At 33.8% G+C, this 18,448-nt stretch overlaps 1 protein-coding gene across 15 annotated transcripts in view; it reads left to right on the forward strand.

Moving 5' to 3' along the window:
• The window catches only part of LOC127868294 (integumentary mucin C.1-like), a 56,601-nt gene that overhangs the window by 26,492 nt on the left and 11,661 nt on the right, over positions 1-18,448 (forward strand). For 12 of the 15 annotated variants that reach the window (XM_052409954.1, XM_052410036.1, XM_052410046.1 and 9 more), the window contains 8 exons: positions 113-160; positions 307-443; positions 6,063-6,609; positions 15,193-15,279; positions 15,807-16,063; positions 16,181-16,358; positions 16,759-16,845; positions 18,232-18,318. In XM_052409954.1, coding sequence (XP_052265914.1) covers positions 113-160; positions 307-443; positions 6,063-6,609; positions 15,193-15,279; positions 15,807-16,063; positions 16,181-16,358; positions 16,759-16,845; positions 18,232-18,318 — 1,428 coding nt within the window. The remainder of the gene's footprint in view (positions 1-112; positions 161-306; positions 444-6,062; positions 6,610-15,192; positions 15,280-15,806; positions 16,064-16,180; positions 16,359-16,758; positions 16,846-18,231; positions 18,319-18,448) is intronic. The other 3 variants (XM_052410019.1, XM_052410028.1, XM_052410012.1) reach the window with 3 other exon arrangements.

Genomic DNA, 18,448 nt, shown 5'->3' on the forward strand with positions numbered 1-18,448 from the left:
AATTAGTCAATATAAGGTTTAAGTGAAACAAATGAATAACCATGCAAAAACCTCTCGTCTATTTCAGTTATTATTATAATTGTATCACTTTGCACTTTGATTTTATTTTCAGACCGGCCTAGACCAGATGTAACACCAAAACAAATGAATCGTACCCATGGTAATCAAAAATGGTTTTCTAATCAAAATTATCTCATGCATACTTTGTTAATTTAATGCAAAGCAAAAGGGCTAAATTTATTGTAATATATGAAAATAAACATGCTAATCAACAGATTATATTATGTTCTTATGATATATTATCAGATCTAACAATCCTTCTTGTTGGTCATACTGGTCATGGCAAAAGTGCAACAGGAAACTCACTTCTGGGAATCACAAGACAGGAGGGATTTCATCATGAATTGAGCCCAGTTTCTGTTACAAAAGAGTATGAGAAGAAGGTATGTTGAAAACAAGATGGCAATGACGGCTCTTAATCACTCACTTGAGTTTAAATATAATGGCAGTATAACAGTTATAGGGTCCTTTTCACGTTTTGGTAAATTGATAAAATTAAAAAAAAAATGTTTAAGATTCACAAATTTTCGTTGTAGTTATGATATTTGTGAGGAAACAGTGATACTGAACATTTACCATGCTCTAAAATATCCATATTATGCATCTTTTGAAGATTTAAAAACCTGGAAATTATAAAGCGTTGCAAGGCGAAACGATTTAATAATTTGGAGAGTTCTGTTGTTGTTGTAATATTTTGTGATACTACGAGGATTGCTTATATAAAGTATAAAATACACTACTCATTGTATAAGCACAGATGGCTGAGTGGTGTAAGCGATAGACTTTTACTTCAGGGGTCAGTGGTTCAAGTCAGTTGAGGGTTACTTTTTTTAGCTCACCTGAGCACAACTTGCTCATGGTGAGCTTTTGTGATCGCCTTTTTGTCTGTTTTGCGTCGTTCGTCATGCGCGTCAACATTTGTCTTCTTAACCCTCTAGAGGCCACATTTATTGTCCAATCTTCATGACATTTGGTCAGAAGATTGGTTTCAATGAAATCTTGGATGAGTTCGATAATGGTTATGTTTGCTTGAAAAAAACATGGCTGCAAATGGGCGGGGCATTTTTCTTTTTATTGCTATAGTAAAATCTTGTTAAACTCTAGAGGCCACATTGATTGTCTGATCTTCATGAAACTTGGTCAGAAGATTCATCTCAATAATATCTTGGACGAGTTCGAAAATGATGCCGGTTGGTTAAAAAACATGGCCGCCAGGGGGCGGGGCATTTTTCCTAATATGGCTATAGTAAAACCGCCTTAACACTGTCTTCTAGAGGCCACATTTATTTTCCAATCTTCGTGAAACTTGGTCAGAAGATTTTTCCCAATGATATCTTGGATGAGTTCAAAAAAGGTAACCTTTGCTCGAAACACATGGCTGCAAAGGGGCGGGGCATTTTTCCTTATATGGCTATATATGGCTATAGTAAAATCTTGTTAACACTCTAGAGGCCACATTTATTGTCCAATCTTCATGAAACTTTTATCCCAATAATATCTTGGATGAGTTCGAAAATGATGCCGGTTGGTTGAAAAACATGGCCGCCAGGGGGCGGGGCATTTTTCCTTATATGGCTATAGTAAAACCTTGTTAACACTCTAGAGGCCACATGTACTTTCCGATCTTCATGAAACTTGGTCAGAGGATTTGTACCAATGATATATTGGATGAGTTTTAAAATGGTAACCTTTGCTTGAAAAGCATGGCTGCCAAGGGGCGGGGCATTTTTCCTGATATGGCTATAGTAAAATCTTGTTAGCACTCTAGAGGCCACATTTATTGTCTAACCGTCATGAAACTTGGTCAGAAGATTGGTCTCAATAATATCTTGGACGAGTTAAAAAATGATGCCCTTTAGTTGAAAACATGGCCGCCAGGGGGCAATAAGTGCCAGCTTAAATCAAGCATAGTAAAATATATTTTTACTTAACATAAACAGACCATTGTGTAAACACATGGGGTCTTTACTGCAAGTTTTTGCAGCGTATGTTTATTTTATAGAACGATTATTATTCCTGGTAGCTATGAGGAGCATAGTTTGTTTGAATACTTATTTAACACATTTCTGTTCCTGACAAAAACTAGTCACAAATGTCCACTTTTTTAAACTAATAAACTTCGAATGTGACTTTTATCTTAAAATAATATGAATTTCACGTTTTGATTAAGATTCATTTCAAGTTTGTTTAATCAAAGACAAAAAATCACATAAAATTAAATAATATTGCAAAAGTTTTATGGTAATAATCGAATGTACTATTTAATTTATTTCAACCAGAATTATTTTCCAATAGCAGTAAAGTGAAACACCAATCATAATAGCAAATATGCCCAAAATTTAGCTCAACTCTTTAGTTTAGCAAAACTTTCATTAACAGTAAAATCGCTCAAGTATTTATCAAAGCAAACAATAATTGGCAATGCTTAACATAAAAGAGCTGTTTCATAAATCAGATGAATTATCTTACCAAAATATATTTTTTAATTTAATCTGCATCATATCATAGGAAATTATTGCTTGATGCATTATAATATTTTAAATATTTGTTTTAATATGATTAATACAATCAAGATTTTTCAAATGTTAAGTAACTTGAAGCCAGCAATTGTCATGTACTAGTATTTGAATCACGCTCAGCATATAGAAATTTGGCATAAAATATTCCTTATGTTATTATCACGCCTCCATTGTATTTCTTGTAAGTTTCACAATGTTGTGATAAACGGTCAGCTGTATGCAGTGTTTTACTGCTTCAAATAATCGGTTGATTCTATGAAGTCATGTTCAATTGTTAAATTAAGTGTTGTATATTGAAAAATAAAAAAAGGAATATTAATAACATTCATTTTTGTATAAATTCCTAGATTAAGGACAGTATTAAAATTTGGTGTTAACTGAAAAACAGTGACAATGACCCAACAAGCCAAACATAATATTACAGGTAAGGTATTCATGTAAGCTACTTACAAAAACATTTTTTTCTGTGAAATAACATCCATTTGAAAATGGTTACGTTTGCTTGAAAAACATGGCTGCCAAGGGGCGGGGCATTTTTCCTTATATGGCTATATATGGCTATAGTAAAATCTTGTTAACACTCTAGAGGCCACATTTATTTCCAATCTTTATGAAACTTGGTCAGAAGATTCATCCCATTAATATCTTGGATGAGTTTGAAAATGATGCCGGTTGGTTGAAAAACATGGCCGCCAGGGGGCGGGGCATTGTTCCTTATATGGCTATAGTGAAACCTTGTAAACACTCTAGAGGCCACATTTATTTTCCAATCTTCATGAAACTTGCTCAGAAGATTTTTCCCAATGATATCTTGGATGAGTTCAAAAATGGTAACTTTGCTCGAAAAATATGGCTGCCAAGGGGCGGGGCATTTTTCCTTATATGGCTATATATGGCTATAGTAAACTCTTGTTAACACTCTAGAGGCCACATTTATCGTCCAATCTTCATGAAACTTGGTCAGAAGATTCATCCCAAAAATATCTTGGACGAGTTCGAAAACGATGCCGGTTGGTTGAAAAACATGGCCGCCAGGGGGCGGGGCATTTTTCCTTATATGGCTATAGTAAAACCTTGTTTACACTCTAGAGATCACATTTATTGTCCAATCATCATGAAATTTGGTCAGAAGATTTTTCTTATTGATATCTTGGATGAGTTCGAAAATGGTTACGTTTGCTTGAAAAACATGGCTGCCAATGGGCGGGGCATTTTTCCTTATATGGCTATATTTGGCTATAGTTAAATCTGGTTAACACTCTAGAGGCCACATTTATAGTCAGATCTTCATGAACCTCAGTCAGAAGATTCACCCCAATAATATCTTGGACGAGTTCAAAAATGATGCCGAATGGTTGAAAAACATGGCCACCACGGGGGAGGGGCATTTTTCCTTATATGGCTATAGTAAAACCTTTATTTTCCGATCATCATGAAACTTGGTCAGAAGATTTGTCCTAATGATATCTTTGATGAGTTCGAAAATGGTCTTGGTTGCATTAAAAACATGGCCACCAGGGGGCGGGGCATTTTTCCTTATATGGCTATAGTAAAACCTTGTTAACACTCTAGAGGCCACATTTATTGTCCAATGTTCTTTAAATTTGGTCAGAAGATTGGTCTCAATGATATCTTGGATGCGTTTGAAAATAATTATGTTTGCTTGAAAAACATGGCTTCCAAGGGGCGGGGCATTTTTCCTTATATGGCTATAGTAAAATCTTGTTAACACTCTTGAGGCCACATATACTGTCCGATCTTCATGAAATTTGGTCAGAAGATTCATCCCGATAATATCTTGGAAGAGGTCAAAAATGATGCCGGTTGGTTGAAAAACATGGCTGCCAGGGGGCGGGGCATTTTTCCTTATATGGCTATAGTAAAACCTTGTTAACAGTCTAGAGGCCACATTTATTTTCCGATCTTCATGAAACTTGGTCAGAAGATTTGTCCCAATAATATCTTGTTATCTCATGTGAGCGACTTTGGGCCTTTCAGGCCCTCTTGTTTTATATATTTGTAGAGTGAAATGATGTTATTTGGTGCGTTATGACTCTTCAAGAAAAAACAGCAATAAAGTCATTGATAAACAACATTTTTTTAAATTGTTTTTACTCCTTCCCGCATAGATACGCATAATCCCGTCTCGATCGATTCCATAATACATACGTATCAACCATACTTTCTATCTATTACTGCATACTTACTATTTTTCCCGTCGCTACTCATTACCCAATAATCCCGTATATTTCAGTTGTAAAGCAAATTCTGGTAAACATTTAGATAAAAGTGCTCAAGAATTTCAAGAAACACAAACTTTCACCATTTTTCTTAAGTATCAAATACATTTTGGCATTTGTTACGATATAAAGATGTGATGAAATAATGTCAAATCGGGGCGGTTTTTTTTCCCCCACTGAAAACGTTTAAATTGCCTGACGTAATGTTCATGTTTTTATACAACACAAAATACACTCACACTTTCCATGCGACGTTTTACATGTCTGCATAATTTTCGCACGCTTTTTATTGAGACGAAGGATAAAGCACTGTTTATTTAACGCTAGAATTTGTTAATGTTGCGTTAGCATTAAAATTCGGAAGTGTGTTTCTGATTACAAATTGAATAATGCTCATTTGAGAATCGAACGAAACATTTACAGTTGTGCGTAATTAATTCAACGATAATTTGTTAAAGCGCATTACGTGTTGAATAAATGTTTTGACAATATTATGCATAAAATGCACAATATCCATGAGGATTTCACCTGGTTGCCATCATCAGTCTTCTAAATAAGTGGCCAAGATTTCATTGTGGAGGTGTACACCGTAGGAACCGATGAGTGTGTTAGATAACAAAGCCAACAAACTTCCATAAAATCAGACACTTATGAAAATTACGTCACTCGTCGTCTGCATGATCTTACTGCATGTACAGGTATGACTGCTTACGAGTGTTGTCGCTCATTTAAAGCGTGCGCTCGCATTGGTCAATATCCATTTTCCATTACAACGACGATCTGCCTTTAGGTGGGTAAAGAGATACATGACGTAATTGCCAGAGAATCATAAATCGGTTCACACAATTTTAGGCGAAGTTGATATCGCTTTGATCTGAAGAATGCCTAGTTGCAGTTACTGAAAATACACATTGATCAGAAAATTGCAATTTAAGTGCCCTGCGGACTCTGATTTCGAATTTCAAGTGCCCCGGGCGAGGGATCGTAAAATGGCCTGTAGAAAGCACTGACCAAATATATTGACCAGTAACCCCCCTTTTTTATGCTGCCCATCCCAAACATTCCAAATGTATTTACAATGATATTCAACTTTGTTGAAAACCTGGTAAAAAAACCCATGGCAACTGCTATCAGCATTAAGAAACCTTTACAATTATGTTTCTTATTTGGTAAGACAAACTTGTTTAAAAGTTGTATTTGCATGTTGATCAAGTTTGATACACAAGTTGCAAACTTATTGCAGATCGAAGAAAGATTTGGAAGAAGATTAGCTGTTGTTGACACACCTAGCATTTGTGAGACCTCTTTCAATGACAAAAATGTGTATCAACAAATAACCAGGTGTATAGAACTGACATTGCCAGGCTTCAATGCTATCTGCTTAGTGCTTCGCCCAGATCGGTTTACTAAGGAATTGGTGGAAAGTGTTGAATTCTTCTTCAATTGTTTTGGTAAAGGGGTTGATGCATATACATTTGTCATTTGGACTCACATGGAAACGGAAGAAAAAATGATAAACTACATTAAAGAAGGGGAAAAAAATAATGACGATGCAGGACAAAAAGCATTTCAAGTGCTTAGAAAGCGATGTAAAGACAAACTTTTGTTCATTAATAACAGCACCTCCAAAGATCGTAAAGAAGAAATGGCTTGGAATATTTTAACAGCAATAGATGCAGCCAATTCCACAGCATCAAGCCCATACTTCCAAAACACACTGACTGAACAAAAAGCTACCGACTTTGATGTTACCCACATCGTTGCATTGGGATCAAAGAGGTCAACAGAAGGTAATCACCGTATTTAAGTCTTATTAGCCATTTGAATTGCAAAATTAACGCTATTGTTTTGGGTGTAGCTGTTTAACCCACCTAAGCTGACCTTTGGAAGTGCCCAATGAAATTTTTTTTAAATCCTGTCAGTAGGCCATATTTTTTTTTTAAATTAAACATGTGAGAAATACAAACATTTATCACATTTACAATAATAGATAATTCTATTGACTTTTTATTTATTTTGAAGTAAAGAGCATGAACAGGGATACTACAGAGCATATTGCAATTATGTAAACTGTCTGATCAGCATAAAACAATGTTATCTTTTATGAAAAGGCTTAAAGAATTGAACAGTTTTACACTCAACTATCGACATCAATACAGTGTGTGCCCCTTTATATTAAAAAGATTGTCAGCGCCAGAGTGTTATGACTTGACAGCTGTGTTCTCATGTTTAATCATTACTACCATATTGCATTCTGTGTAAATATATTTTAGATTATAAAAGTATTATTAGTCCCTATCATGATATTCGTTTTGCCTAAAATATTATAAATGGTTTTCGAAATTGAACGTAAATCATTTTAAAGTATAAACTAGCAGTCCTTCCAGTAGTGGAATCGTGACCTCATTTCAGCGCATTCCATTCAAGACTGCATGGTTTCAGGGTCAGTTCACAGTCAGTAAAAGGATCGTTAAATAATAATAACGGGACAGCGTTAATTTGGTGAACTGGAATTTTATTTTTACTAGAAATATTTAAGATGAAGAAATTTGGCGAGATTAATTATGTATGCCAATAATAGATTCTTAATGTGTTTTAAACATTTCCATGATAAATACTAATTTTAATTAATTTAACAATAATTAGATAATCATATTAACCAATTTTCTAAGCAAAAGTGCGATGATTCCCGATACTATTATAATCGAATCAAATAACAATGTCTGAAAAACCACTGAAACAGGTCTGTTCAAAGAACCTGCATATACATGTTTCAAATTAGTACAGATAATTTGCGTGTGGTCCGTATTTTTCGGGTTGTATGTTGCACCGGAATGAAAGACGCATCCCCTATTTTTTAACATTGTGTTCCATACATAAGACGCTCCGGCGTACACGACGCACATAAATCATTATGAAATATTCCCCAATATGCATTCACCCATGTTAATCCATTAAATGTTTAATCCTCTTTCGTGTTTTATTTAAGAAAGAAGATTCATCTTAAAATGATGCTGTCATTTGTTCTCTCACATGTTCATTGTCTTTATATACTTACTCCATTAAATTTATTTGAGCGCATTAATTTAAACAACAACGTCATTCAGAACAATGTATTACCGGTAATAATTGACCATATCCGCAAGCCGTTGCATTCGCACATTTGTATCTGTTTTGTCAAAACATCGCAGTCTAAACACTGCTGATCATGTTTTCACAATTACCAAAATTAAGTCCAGTCTTGACCAGATTTTCCTGTAAATCAGTACACAGAACATTATCTTTTTCAATAATAAACTACCTAAATGAGCGTAACGTCAAAGATACAGCATTCTCCTCGCTACACAGTTTTTTCTTCAACAGTATATACACCCACGCTAATTTTCGCGCGCTTTCCAACAGAACATAGAAAAGTATATGAGGAATAGATGTGGCTAGCATAAACGTCGCGTTAGCAATAAAATTGGAAAATACAAATTTAATTATGCGCATTTGATAATACAACAAAATGAAATAAAACACAATTATTGTGTATGAAACTGCATTTAGGCTATAAATGCAACATTTGCTGTTTCATAAAAAAATAATTTTACCATTTTCTAAAAATTGTATAGGGATGTTTGTTTGTTTTAATGTGTATTGTTTGCACAACTTTTGTAGCATAAAGTATACCGGCATTCTCAAATTGGTAACACGAGCATTTATGATGAATATTAAAATGAGGCCTGTTATGAGAAGGGCTAATATTCTTATCGTGATAATCTTAACACAAGTGTGCAGACGTGTGGTGTAACTGGCTTACCAATAAACGCTTTTAATCCACACTGGGGACATCATCTCCCATGGAGAGATTATGTTCGTTCATCTATCGCAGATGGTTAAAGGGTATTTGAGATCTCAGGTTTGCAGACATGTGGTATCGCAGGCATACCAATAAACGCTTGTAATAAATTGTTGTAAAAATCGTAAGGTTAGCTCGTAAAATAAATTTAGCAGACGACTACTTTTTTGTTGCATTGTTTTATTGACGTTATGGTACTGTATAGTACCCCAATAGTATCGTTAGTAGTGTGTAACCGACACGGTGTAAAATGAAATTGTGTTACAAAAACAGCGAAACTTACTGGTTATCAAACTCGCGGATTTATGCAATTCTTACTTAAAAATTTGACATTCTGACTTTGGAAAAAATGATTTTGTACAAACAAAAGACGCTCCGGGGCATACGACGCATGTAGCTTTTGTCTGTAAAAAAGTCGCGTCTTATACCCCGAAAAATACGGTATATGCTTTCATTTAATTTTCACTCTTGTTTTGTATTTCTTTTCTGTATCTTTAGTTATATAATGCAAAATAAGACCAGAAATCTAGGGTAATTATACCCATAATCAGTGTGCGTGTGATGCAGCTAAGAACTGTGCTGAAAAAGGCATTTGTTATCTTTGATCTCATTGATAAAACTTATAATCTTTCACCAACACCTACTGCAATTAACGCCCTATATCTTTTAAAAGCTTTTTGTTGTTAATAAATGGTATGACCTAATTTTTCGCTGTTACGTATTGTAAAAATTAATTAACAATTAGACAAAAACCCATGAAGCACGCTTTTAAAATCCACAGGAACCGATCAGTTCTGAGCGGCTTTGGAAATGTATTGGAAATAAATGTGGCTGCAGACTTATTTTTTACCACCAAATAATCATATTTGATTTTTGCTGAGACATAATTATTGGAAGAATTGTTCTGATCAAGTTTAATGAAAATTAGCTCAGCAAAATTGGCTCATTAAGAAGGCCATTTAAATTTTATCACATAAAAGTAATGAAGTATTTTTAATCATAAAGAAGATAGAAGTATGTATGAAGTTTAACATGTCTGTTTATTCGGCCTGCTCTACAAATATTACTGAAGCTATATGAAGACAGTATCAAACCTCCTGGCAGCCAAATGATTTAATGGAACAAAACAATTGTCATAAGGTGTCATTAAAACAAATCTGGCCATGTTTCATGATCACTACAAACAAATGTAACTTCTCTAAAGTGTTCACAAGATTGCTGCATACACTACGTCTAGCGCGATGTCTGCCTTCCGCCACGCATCACAGTGATTCAGCCCAGCGTGGCAACTAATTTCATCACCGCAATACACCATGGAACGCAGTGATGTCGCCATGGCGACATCGCAGTGACCGTCTCGATCAAATATATGAAAAGAATTCGAGCGCGGACATTATCAGGCAATAAATCTTGCTGTGGACCACTGCAATCACGGTGGAACACAGGGATTGCGGTGGACCACCGCGGCCTCAGTAATTTGCGGTGAATTACAGGTACATGTGAATAAACATGTACATTTAGATATATTGTTTTTATTTGTATGTAATACTTCATATAAAAATAGTCATTTATTCCACTCTTTTATATTATATTTACCATCTTTAAGAATCAGTTGAAGTGTCTTACATGGAGCGTGAATATAGATTACGTTTATGCTTCATGTTTTGTTTCAATAATGTTTCTGCTTGAAATTTCACTTGTTTTTATTTACAGATTTGTTTCTGTTAGCATCTGGAAAATGCTCGCTCCTTCGTGAACATATATAGCTCACCACCAATTTCATTAAAAAATGTTGTATGTGATTTCATATCAGACTATTTTAGTGATTTCCTGTTTCTATTGTGACCTGTTTTGCTTAGAATACATGTGTAAATTCGAGACGTTGACAGTATTCAAATCAGTGATATTTTAAGATCATAGTCATGCAAAAAGAGCATGTGTCATGTTAGCAAGTTACTATTTGTATACCTGTGCCTTGTTTATAACAAATTATTTCAATACATATGTAAACAACGTTTACGAAGTAATCTTGACATGATGATCACTAATGATTTAATTATAATATGTAAATCGATATTTATCACAATATTAATATGCATATCATTAAGTAAAACATAGAAATCTTCGCTTCGATTGATGTTCATGTAAATCACTGTTTAATTAAATGTACATGTATATACAATATGTACAGTCTCCATAAGAATTGATGATAAGAAATTGCAGTGAATTGAATGAGTCATAATATCACATCGAGCTTTTTTAAAACTGTTGACCTTTTTATTTCAAATACGACCAAGAATAAGGACATGATAACAACGATTACGATTTTTTTATTATTTATATAATAAACTTTTATTTAAATACATAATATTACACAAATTAGTTTTTAATACATGTGCAGAGTTGAATTGTACATGTCCCCGTATTAAAATACAAATAAAATAGTTTTTTACTTTAAAAAAATGATTGAAAATTTGAATTCTTTATCAATTTACAATATCTAATAAAAGATTGAGCTAGACTTTGATGTTCACATCTATTTACACAAAACAAACCTATATGTTGATAGTAGATAAATTGGTAATTAAAGAAACTCTAATGGGACATTCACAGAAACTAATTACAAACCGACAGATCTTTTTTACTGAATAAATCAATATTTATCACAATATTCCTTCGATTACGTTTTTCTTTTAAGTATGTGATGAAATGAACTTGTTACTGAATAAAACGGGTATATACATAGTCACTCGCCAAAATAACAACTGATTTGTTTTCATTAAAATATCAATGAATTGAATACTTACTGCAAAGGTCTCGAATGTGTATTCGAATCAATACATGTAACAATAGAAACAGGAAATCACTAAAATACTAACATGTACAATGTTTATATGTAATTATTGGCAAGCTGTATGTACAAAAACGAGAAAACATTTTCGAAATGTTAACAAAAACAATTCTTTTAATAAACATCAAGTAAAACTTCATGAAGAAACTATGCATTTACCTGTATTCACCACAAACTACTGTCCACCGTGAGATTGATTTCCCGATAACGTCCGCGGTGGTCTGCGGTCACTGCAATCAATCACAAGGAACCACCTTCAGACCACGGTAATTGTCCACGCTGTTGAAAAATTGTCCAGGGAAAGATTGAGATGGATAAAGATTATGTACCTCTGCAAGCCACTTTTATTTCATTAAAAATACATAATAAATTCATAAATATGGTTTTCGTAAATATTTATCACAATGAGTTGATAAATTGATATGGAACATTTAAATGTTCATAAACTGTCCTTGATACACTGTTAAGAATTACAGTTCATGATACATGAGCAGGTCAGAATTTAATGAGTATTCGGAGCTACACAGAAAATGTTCATGAACATATTTTGAATATATATTGAATTTGTATAATGATTTTTACACTTGAAAAGTGTTTTTTTGCGAATCAGGACCATTCAATAATGCATGAACATTCCTACACCGAAACTTGTGAAACGCAGTTCATGATTTCATGAGAAATCAAAGCCAATAAAGAACTGTATTTAAGAATCATTCTTAAAACTTTCTTGTATTTGTATCATGAAAATGTACACATTAACTGTTTTTCAAATGTGTATGTCAAACACTTACGGAGTGGATGTGGATAATATTTATGGTTCTTTAATTGTTCTTGAATTCCTGACCATTTCTTGTATTCATCTTGTTTGGGTATCTATTGTTGGAAACTAAAAGGGTATTTTCCAGTTAAAAGACGCTATAACTCCGTTATTGATATAAGGTTTGTGTTACATTCGGGGTTCATCATCCTCTTATCCATATATACACTCATACCTATAAAATAGGCCAAACAAATTTGAAGATATGACTCTGGACACAAAAGTGTTCCAGATGGACAAAAGGATGCACGGACGGATGGACAACACCAAAACTACGGTATATCCCTAATATAATAATAATTATATAAACAAGAGCTGTCTCCATAGGATGACATATGTCCCAGATGAACGCTTTGATAGAAGTTATGAATATTTTTCGAAAGCTAAACGCATTTTTTTAAACCTAAACGCAGACCCTATAATTTCAAGGTCAAGTTCAAAGGGGTCAAAATTTGTGTGCGTATGGAAAGGCCTTGCCTATGAGACATGCATACCAAATATGAATGTTACATCTGAAGCGACATAAAAGTTATGAGCATTTTTCAAAACCTAAATGCAAAGTGTGACGGACATACAGACGGACACACAGACAGACGGACGGACAGTGCGATCACAATATGCCCTCCTTCGGGGGCATAAAAACAATAAATTAATAAAAGCTGTACCAACTATGACAGAACAGTTTGATTTATAAAATAAGTTCAGAATCACAATCGAGAACATTCATCTTCTCAGGTTAATCCATGAATGATTGCTGATAGACACCGACTTAACGTGGTGTTTTTATACATTGTTTCTGATTGATCAATATCAACAAAATCCTCTGAGGAAAAATGTCCCATCATCCAAGCATAATGATGGATGATGGTTATATCTGATGTAAAGCCATTTCATCTGGTGACTTAGTTTTTATAAACATGACCAAAAGTCAAACTTGGCCAAGATTATGTCAAGTTTATTCAAACTTTTTCAAAATAATGTTTATAAATATAAGGTAATTAAGCTTTTCAAACATGTTTAACAACCCGACTCACAAACAAACCGCCCTATTCTTCAGCGTTCTCAGTCATAACAGCTTGCAAACAAGCGTTGAAAGAGGAAATGTGAACAACACAATTTTGCAATAAACTGCTTAAATGACAGGTTAAATTAGCTGAACAATCAGCATTAGTTTAATAAGATCATTATAATTATTGTTAAACAAATTAATGTGAACAACTACACATCAACATCATATAGGAGTTTTACCCTTTGAACACCTGACAGATACAAACTGACAGAATTCAGTATCAGAAAACTATTGGCAACTAAAAGCTTGACCATATGCTGATTAAAAGTAATTGAGTGTTGAGGCGATTCATCAAACTTTGAGTGATTCTAGCAATGGCAAACAAGTATCGTTGGAAACAAATTGTTTAACCTTGAGAAAATCTATTATTAGCCTGGGTGACCTTGACCTTGACACCAGTGATCTCAAACCTCATCAAAAGGTAAAGGTCCATGCAAGGTACCTACATGCCAAATATGTAAGAGATCAGTAAAATATTAAAGGCGCTATGAGAAACTGTAACAAAAGTGTGACGGAAAATCTATTATTAGCCATGGTAACATTGACCTTGACCCCAGTGACCTCAAACCTCATCAAAAGGTAGAGGTCCATGCAAGGTACCTTCATGTCAAATATGTAAGAGATGGGTAAAATATTTAAGGCGCTAAAAGAAACTGTAACAAAAGTGTGACGGAAGGAAGTAAGGAAGGAAGGACAAACTGAAAATTTTCAAGGAGCATAAAAATAACTTCACACAAGATTGGTTTACAAAGGGCCTTTTGTTTCTGTTAATTATGTTTGGATATGAATGACTAACAAGTGGACAGAGATCGTTTAGATCGCTCAGCAATGCAGTAGGCCATTGCATGTTTCAAACATAGGGTTTAACTGGTATTAGTACAAATAAAGAAGTGCAGTTCTTTGAAATACCATTTAAAGTAAAATCACCTAATGAATCTATTACATTAGAAGACCTTGGCGTAAATGGTTGTTTAGGGCCTGTAACAACCGTAGTTGCTATGATTACTACAACTCAAAAAGAAGCAGGTGTTCATTTAAATACGACGAGTTCGATCTTACATCATACGTATTACAAAATGTTAAAGCAACAGTTAGTTGAATAGTAGGTATATCAGTATAATGGAAACAGATGACAAGTAAATAAGACACCATAGCCTAAATCAAATTATTGACTTTAAAAAAAAAACGCAAACAATGTTTCGTTTATACGAGCGTAAACATAAGTTCATATACATCTATACACGTTTGACTGTCGGTTTGTTTTATATTATAACGCAATAATATTTAAAATGCAATATATTACTTATAGAAATCCCGATAATTGGATTGAATCTACGAACATGTGTAATTTATTCCTAAGGACAATCGTTTTTAATATGTTTCTCCATTGGAATGGTCGAAAATGTATGCATGATACTGAAGCTTCATTTTTTGTTTTAAATTATGGACATGTATTATTAGTCAAACATCAAAGAAAAAGATCATCACCCAATATCTCAATGTTAATTTTAGCCTGTGCCCATGTTAAACGTGATATTAATTGTGTAACACAATTATCTGATAAAATATATGCAATTAATTAAACGATCAATAGAGAAACGAGATGTATAAAGAGAACACGTTACACGGCAGTAAGGCGAACGGTGTAAATGACAACTTTTTTAGTTTAGCACGCCTTGTGTTTTAACCTAAAATTATTAAAGGTCGAAACATGCATAATCGATCTATAAACGGGCGTTTTGACGAAAAGGTGGCACACTTCTGTAATATATATTTGAAATAATACATCTTGTAGCTGGAACCACGACTGGCACGCAACAAACTACCGGTCCGTCTGTGACGACGGCAACACCGCCCACGACTACATCTGTTACACCATCTGGTAAGTTTGCATACATAATTTAGAGCTTAATTCGCATCATTCTTTCAGTTCGCTACATACGCTCTTGAATATTCTTTATATTACGCTGACTTGATAAAATTGGGATTCTGTGTCCGACCGAGTGTAAATTGAAGTTCTAATGTCTCTAAATGAATCTCTTAGTATGATCGTTTTTAGTTATTCCGTTAAGCTTGTCCAATGTGTGTCATGTATTATATGATTTAAATTGATAACAAAACTGAGAAGTTAATATCCTTCTCTCGAGCATGACTTTTGCAATTGTAATATACGTTGTATTTAACACTCGCTGTGATAAGGTATCGGTGGGGGTATCAAGTTCACTATCAGTTTTTTTAATATATACAACATGTTTCATGCTTTGCAAGTTACGCGTCATAAATGGTTGTTTTTGATATATACGATGAATATATTAAGTTTTCTTGCGATTACTTAGTCTTAAATTATAGACATGGACTAAATATCCATCTGCACGCTTTTAAACCTACATTTACGATTGAAATTGATAGAAAATTGCGTGATGGGCGGACCAGAACAAGACGTTGCACCAAGTTTCACAACCATTGACGTAAACGGCAAAACCGTTGAAGGGTTCGATCCGTTTAACCGGGCCGGGGGAATTACACAACTTACACCTGATCAAACAGACATGGCTGTAGTCAAGATTAACATTATACCAATAGAATTGAACGAGTTACATATTAAACCATATGACGCAGTTGTATCCGTCAACATTACATACGACGATAACACGATTCAAACTGAGGTACAATAACCTATATATTGATATTAAATGGACATCTTTTTACAAGCGCAAATCACAGTAAATGTAGATCATGGTACTGTTTAAAACTTATCTCTCTTTGTCATACAATTGTATCAGACGCAACCGGAAATGAAACAGGACACTGCTGTTGTGAGCCATCCAAGGAATGGCAAGAAGGTAGTAACTATTACGGTCACAATAAAGAAGTCTCCAGACGCCAACGTAATCAGATTGGGTCCGATCACCGCTCTGTTATGCGGCGAGCAATTAACAACAGCAAGCACCACAACGCCCTGTAAGTTTTAACGTATAGGCGTATACATTATCATCAAAGTGAATACTCCATTATCAATTCATACATAAATAACAAGTTGTTATACTATTTAATAAACAACATTTGTAAAATTATTTAAGGATTGATTTCATGTTTAATATTTAAGAACGCTGTTTGTATTCTTAAATATGAATCTTAATGCACTTTGTACTTTGTAAAACAGATTATATATTGGTGTTAAATAGTTTGTTTGCAAGTTTAATGTATGAACTGGATGTCATGTTGAACATGTTATTGAAAAGTTTGAGTTTACATTACATATCTATTCGCTGATAACAGTATTTGTTGACGCGATTCACAGCGTTCTGCGACGTCCATGACATAAATAGTTATATCGTTCTTTAAAACCATATTGTTTTAGCTGTACACACAACTTCAGCTGTTATGACAACACAACCATTAGTTTCCTCGACAGCAACTACACCATCGCCATCAACTACAAAGCCAGGTAAATAATATTTAAAGTCGTTTTGATGTTGTGATGTTGATACAACCTTTCTTCTTTAACAAATAAATGTTGGGGAATTTTGGGATTTTTTTTGTATAAGTATTTTTTAAATAATATACATTCTATAATTGGTCCCGATTACAAGTTCGCGTCGAAATTCATGTGTATACATTTTTCGTTTATATTAAATATCTATTCAAGCCTTAAAATAAAAAATGCTAGAATAAATCTAATGTATCTACATTAAAGTCATTGAATAGTTTTAATATGTATTCATATATCAACTTTGTAGATTCTGAATGGCTAAACTACCATTAAAGTATTTGAGAGTGAATACTTCTGTAGAAGTATTTGTTAAGCAATAGTGGTATCAGTTACACATGCGTAATACTTATTTATAAAATAAACAGCCAGTTTGCATGGGTTTAAAGTCATTGCTTCTATCTATTTATATGCGGATTGCTTAGTACAAATAAAGAAGTGCAGTTCTTTGAAATACCATTTAAAGTAAAATCACCTAATGAATCTATTACATTAGAAGACCTTGGCGTAAATGGTTGTTTAGGGCCTGTAAAAACCGTAGTTGCTATGATTACTACAACTCAAAAAGAAGCAGGTGTTCATTTAAATACGACGAGTTCGATCTTACATCATACGTATCACAAAATGTTAAAGCAACAGTTAGTTGAATAGTAGGTATATGAGTATAATGGAAACAGATGACAAGTAAATAAGACACCATAGCCTAAATCAAATTATTGACTTTTAAAAAAAAAACGCAAACAATGTTTCGTTTATACGAGCGTAAACATAAGTTCATATACATCTATACACGTTTGACTGTCGGTTTGTTTTATATTATAACGCAATAATATTTAAAATGCAATATATTACTTATAGAAATCCCGATAATTGGATTGAATCTACGAACATGTGTAATTTATTCCTAAGGACAATCGTTTTTAATCTGTTTTTCTATTGGAATGGTCGAAAATGTATGCATGATACTGAAGCTTCATTTTTTGTTTTAAATTATGGACATGTATTATTAGTCAAACATCAAAGAAAAACATCATCACCCAATATCTCAATGTTAATTTTAGCCTGTGCCCATGTTAAACGTGATATTAATTGTGTAACACAATTATCTGATAAAATATATGCAATTAATTAAACGATCAATAGAGAAACGAGATGTATAAAGAGAACACGTTCCACGGCAGTAAGGCGAACGGTGTAAAGGACAACTTTTTTAGTTTAGCACGCCTTGTGTTTTAACCTAAAATTAATAAAGGTCGAAACATGCATAATCGATCTATAAACGGGCGTTTTGACGAAAAGGTGGCACACTTCTGTAATATATTTTTGAAATAATACATCTTGTAGCTGGAACCACGACTGGCACGCAACAAACTACCGGTCCGTCTGTGACGACGGCAACACCGCCCACGACAACATCTGTTACACCATCTGGTAAGTTTGCATACATAATTTAGAGCTTAATTCGCATCATTCTTTTAGTTCGCTACATACGCTCTTGAATATTCTTTATATTACGCTGACTTGATAAAATTGGGATTATGTGTCCGACCGAGTGTAAATT

The sequence above is a fragment of the Dreissena polymorpha genome, chromosome 1 (assembly GCF_020536995.1).
Source record: "Dreissena polymorpha isolate Duluth1 chromosome 1, UMN_Dpol_1.0, whole genome shotgun sequence".
NCBI classification, from domain to species: Eukaryota; Metazoa; Mollusca; class Bivalvia; order Myida; family Dreissenidae; genus Dreissena; species Dreissena polymorpha.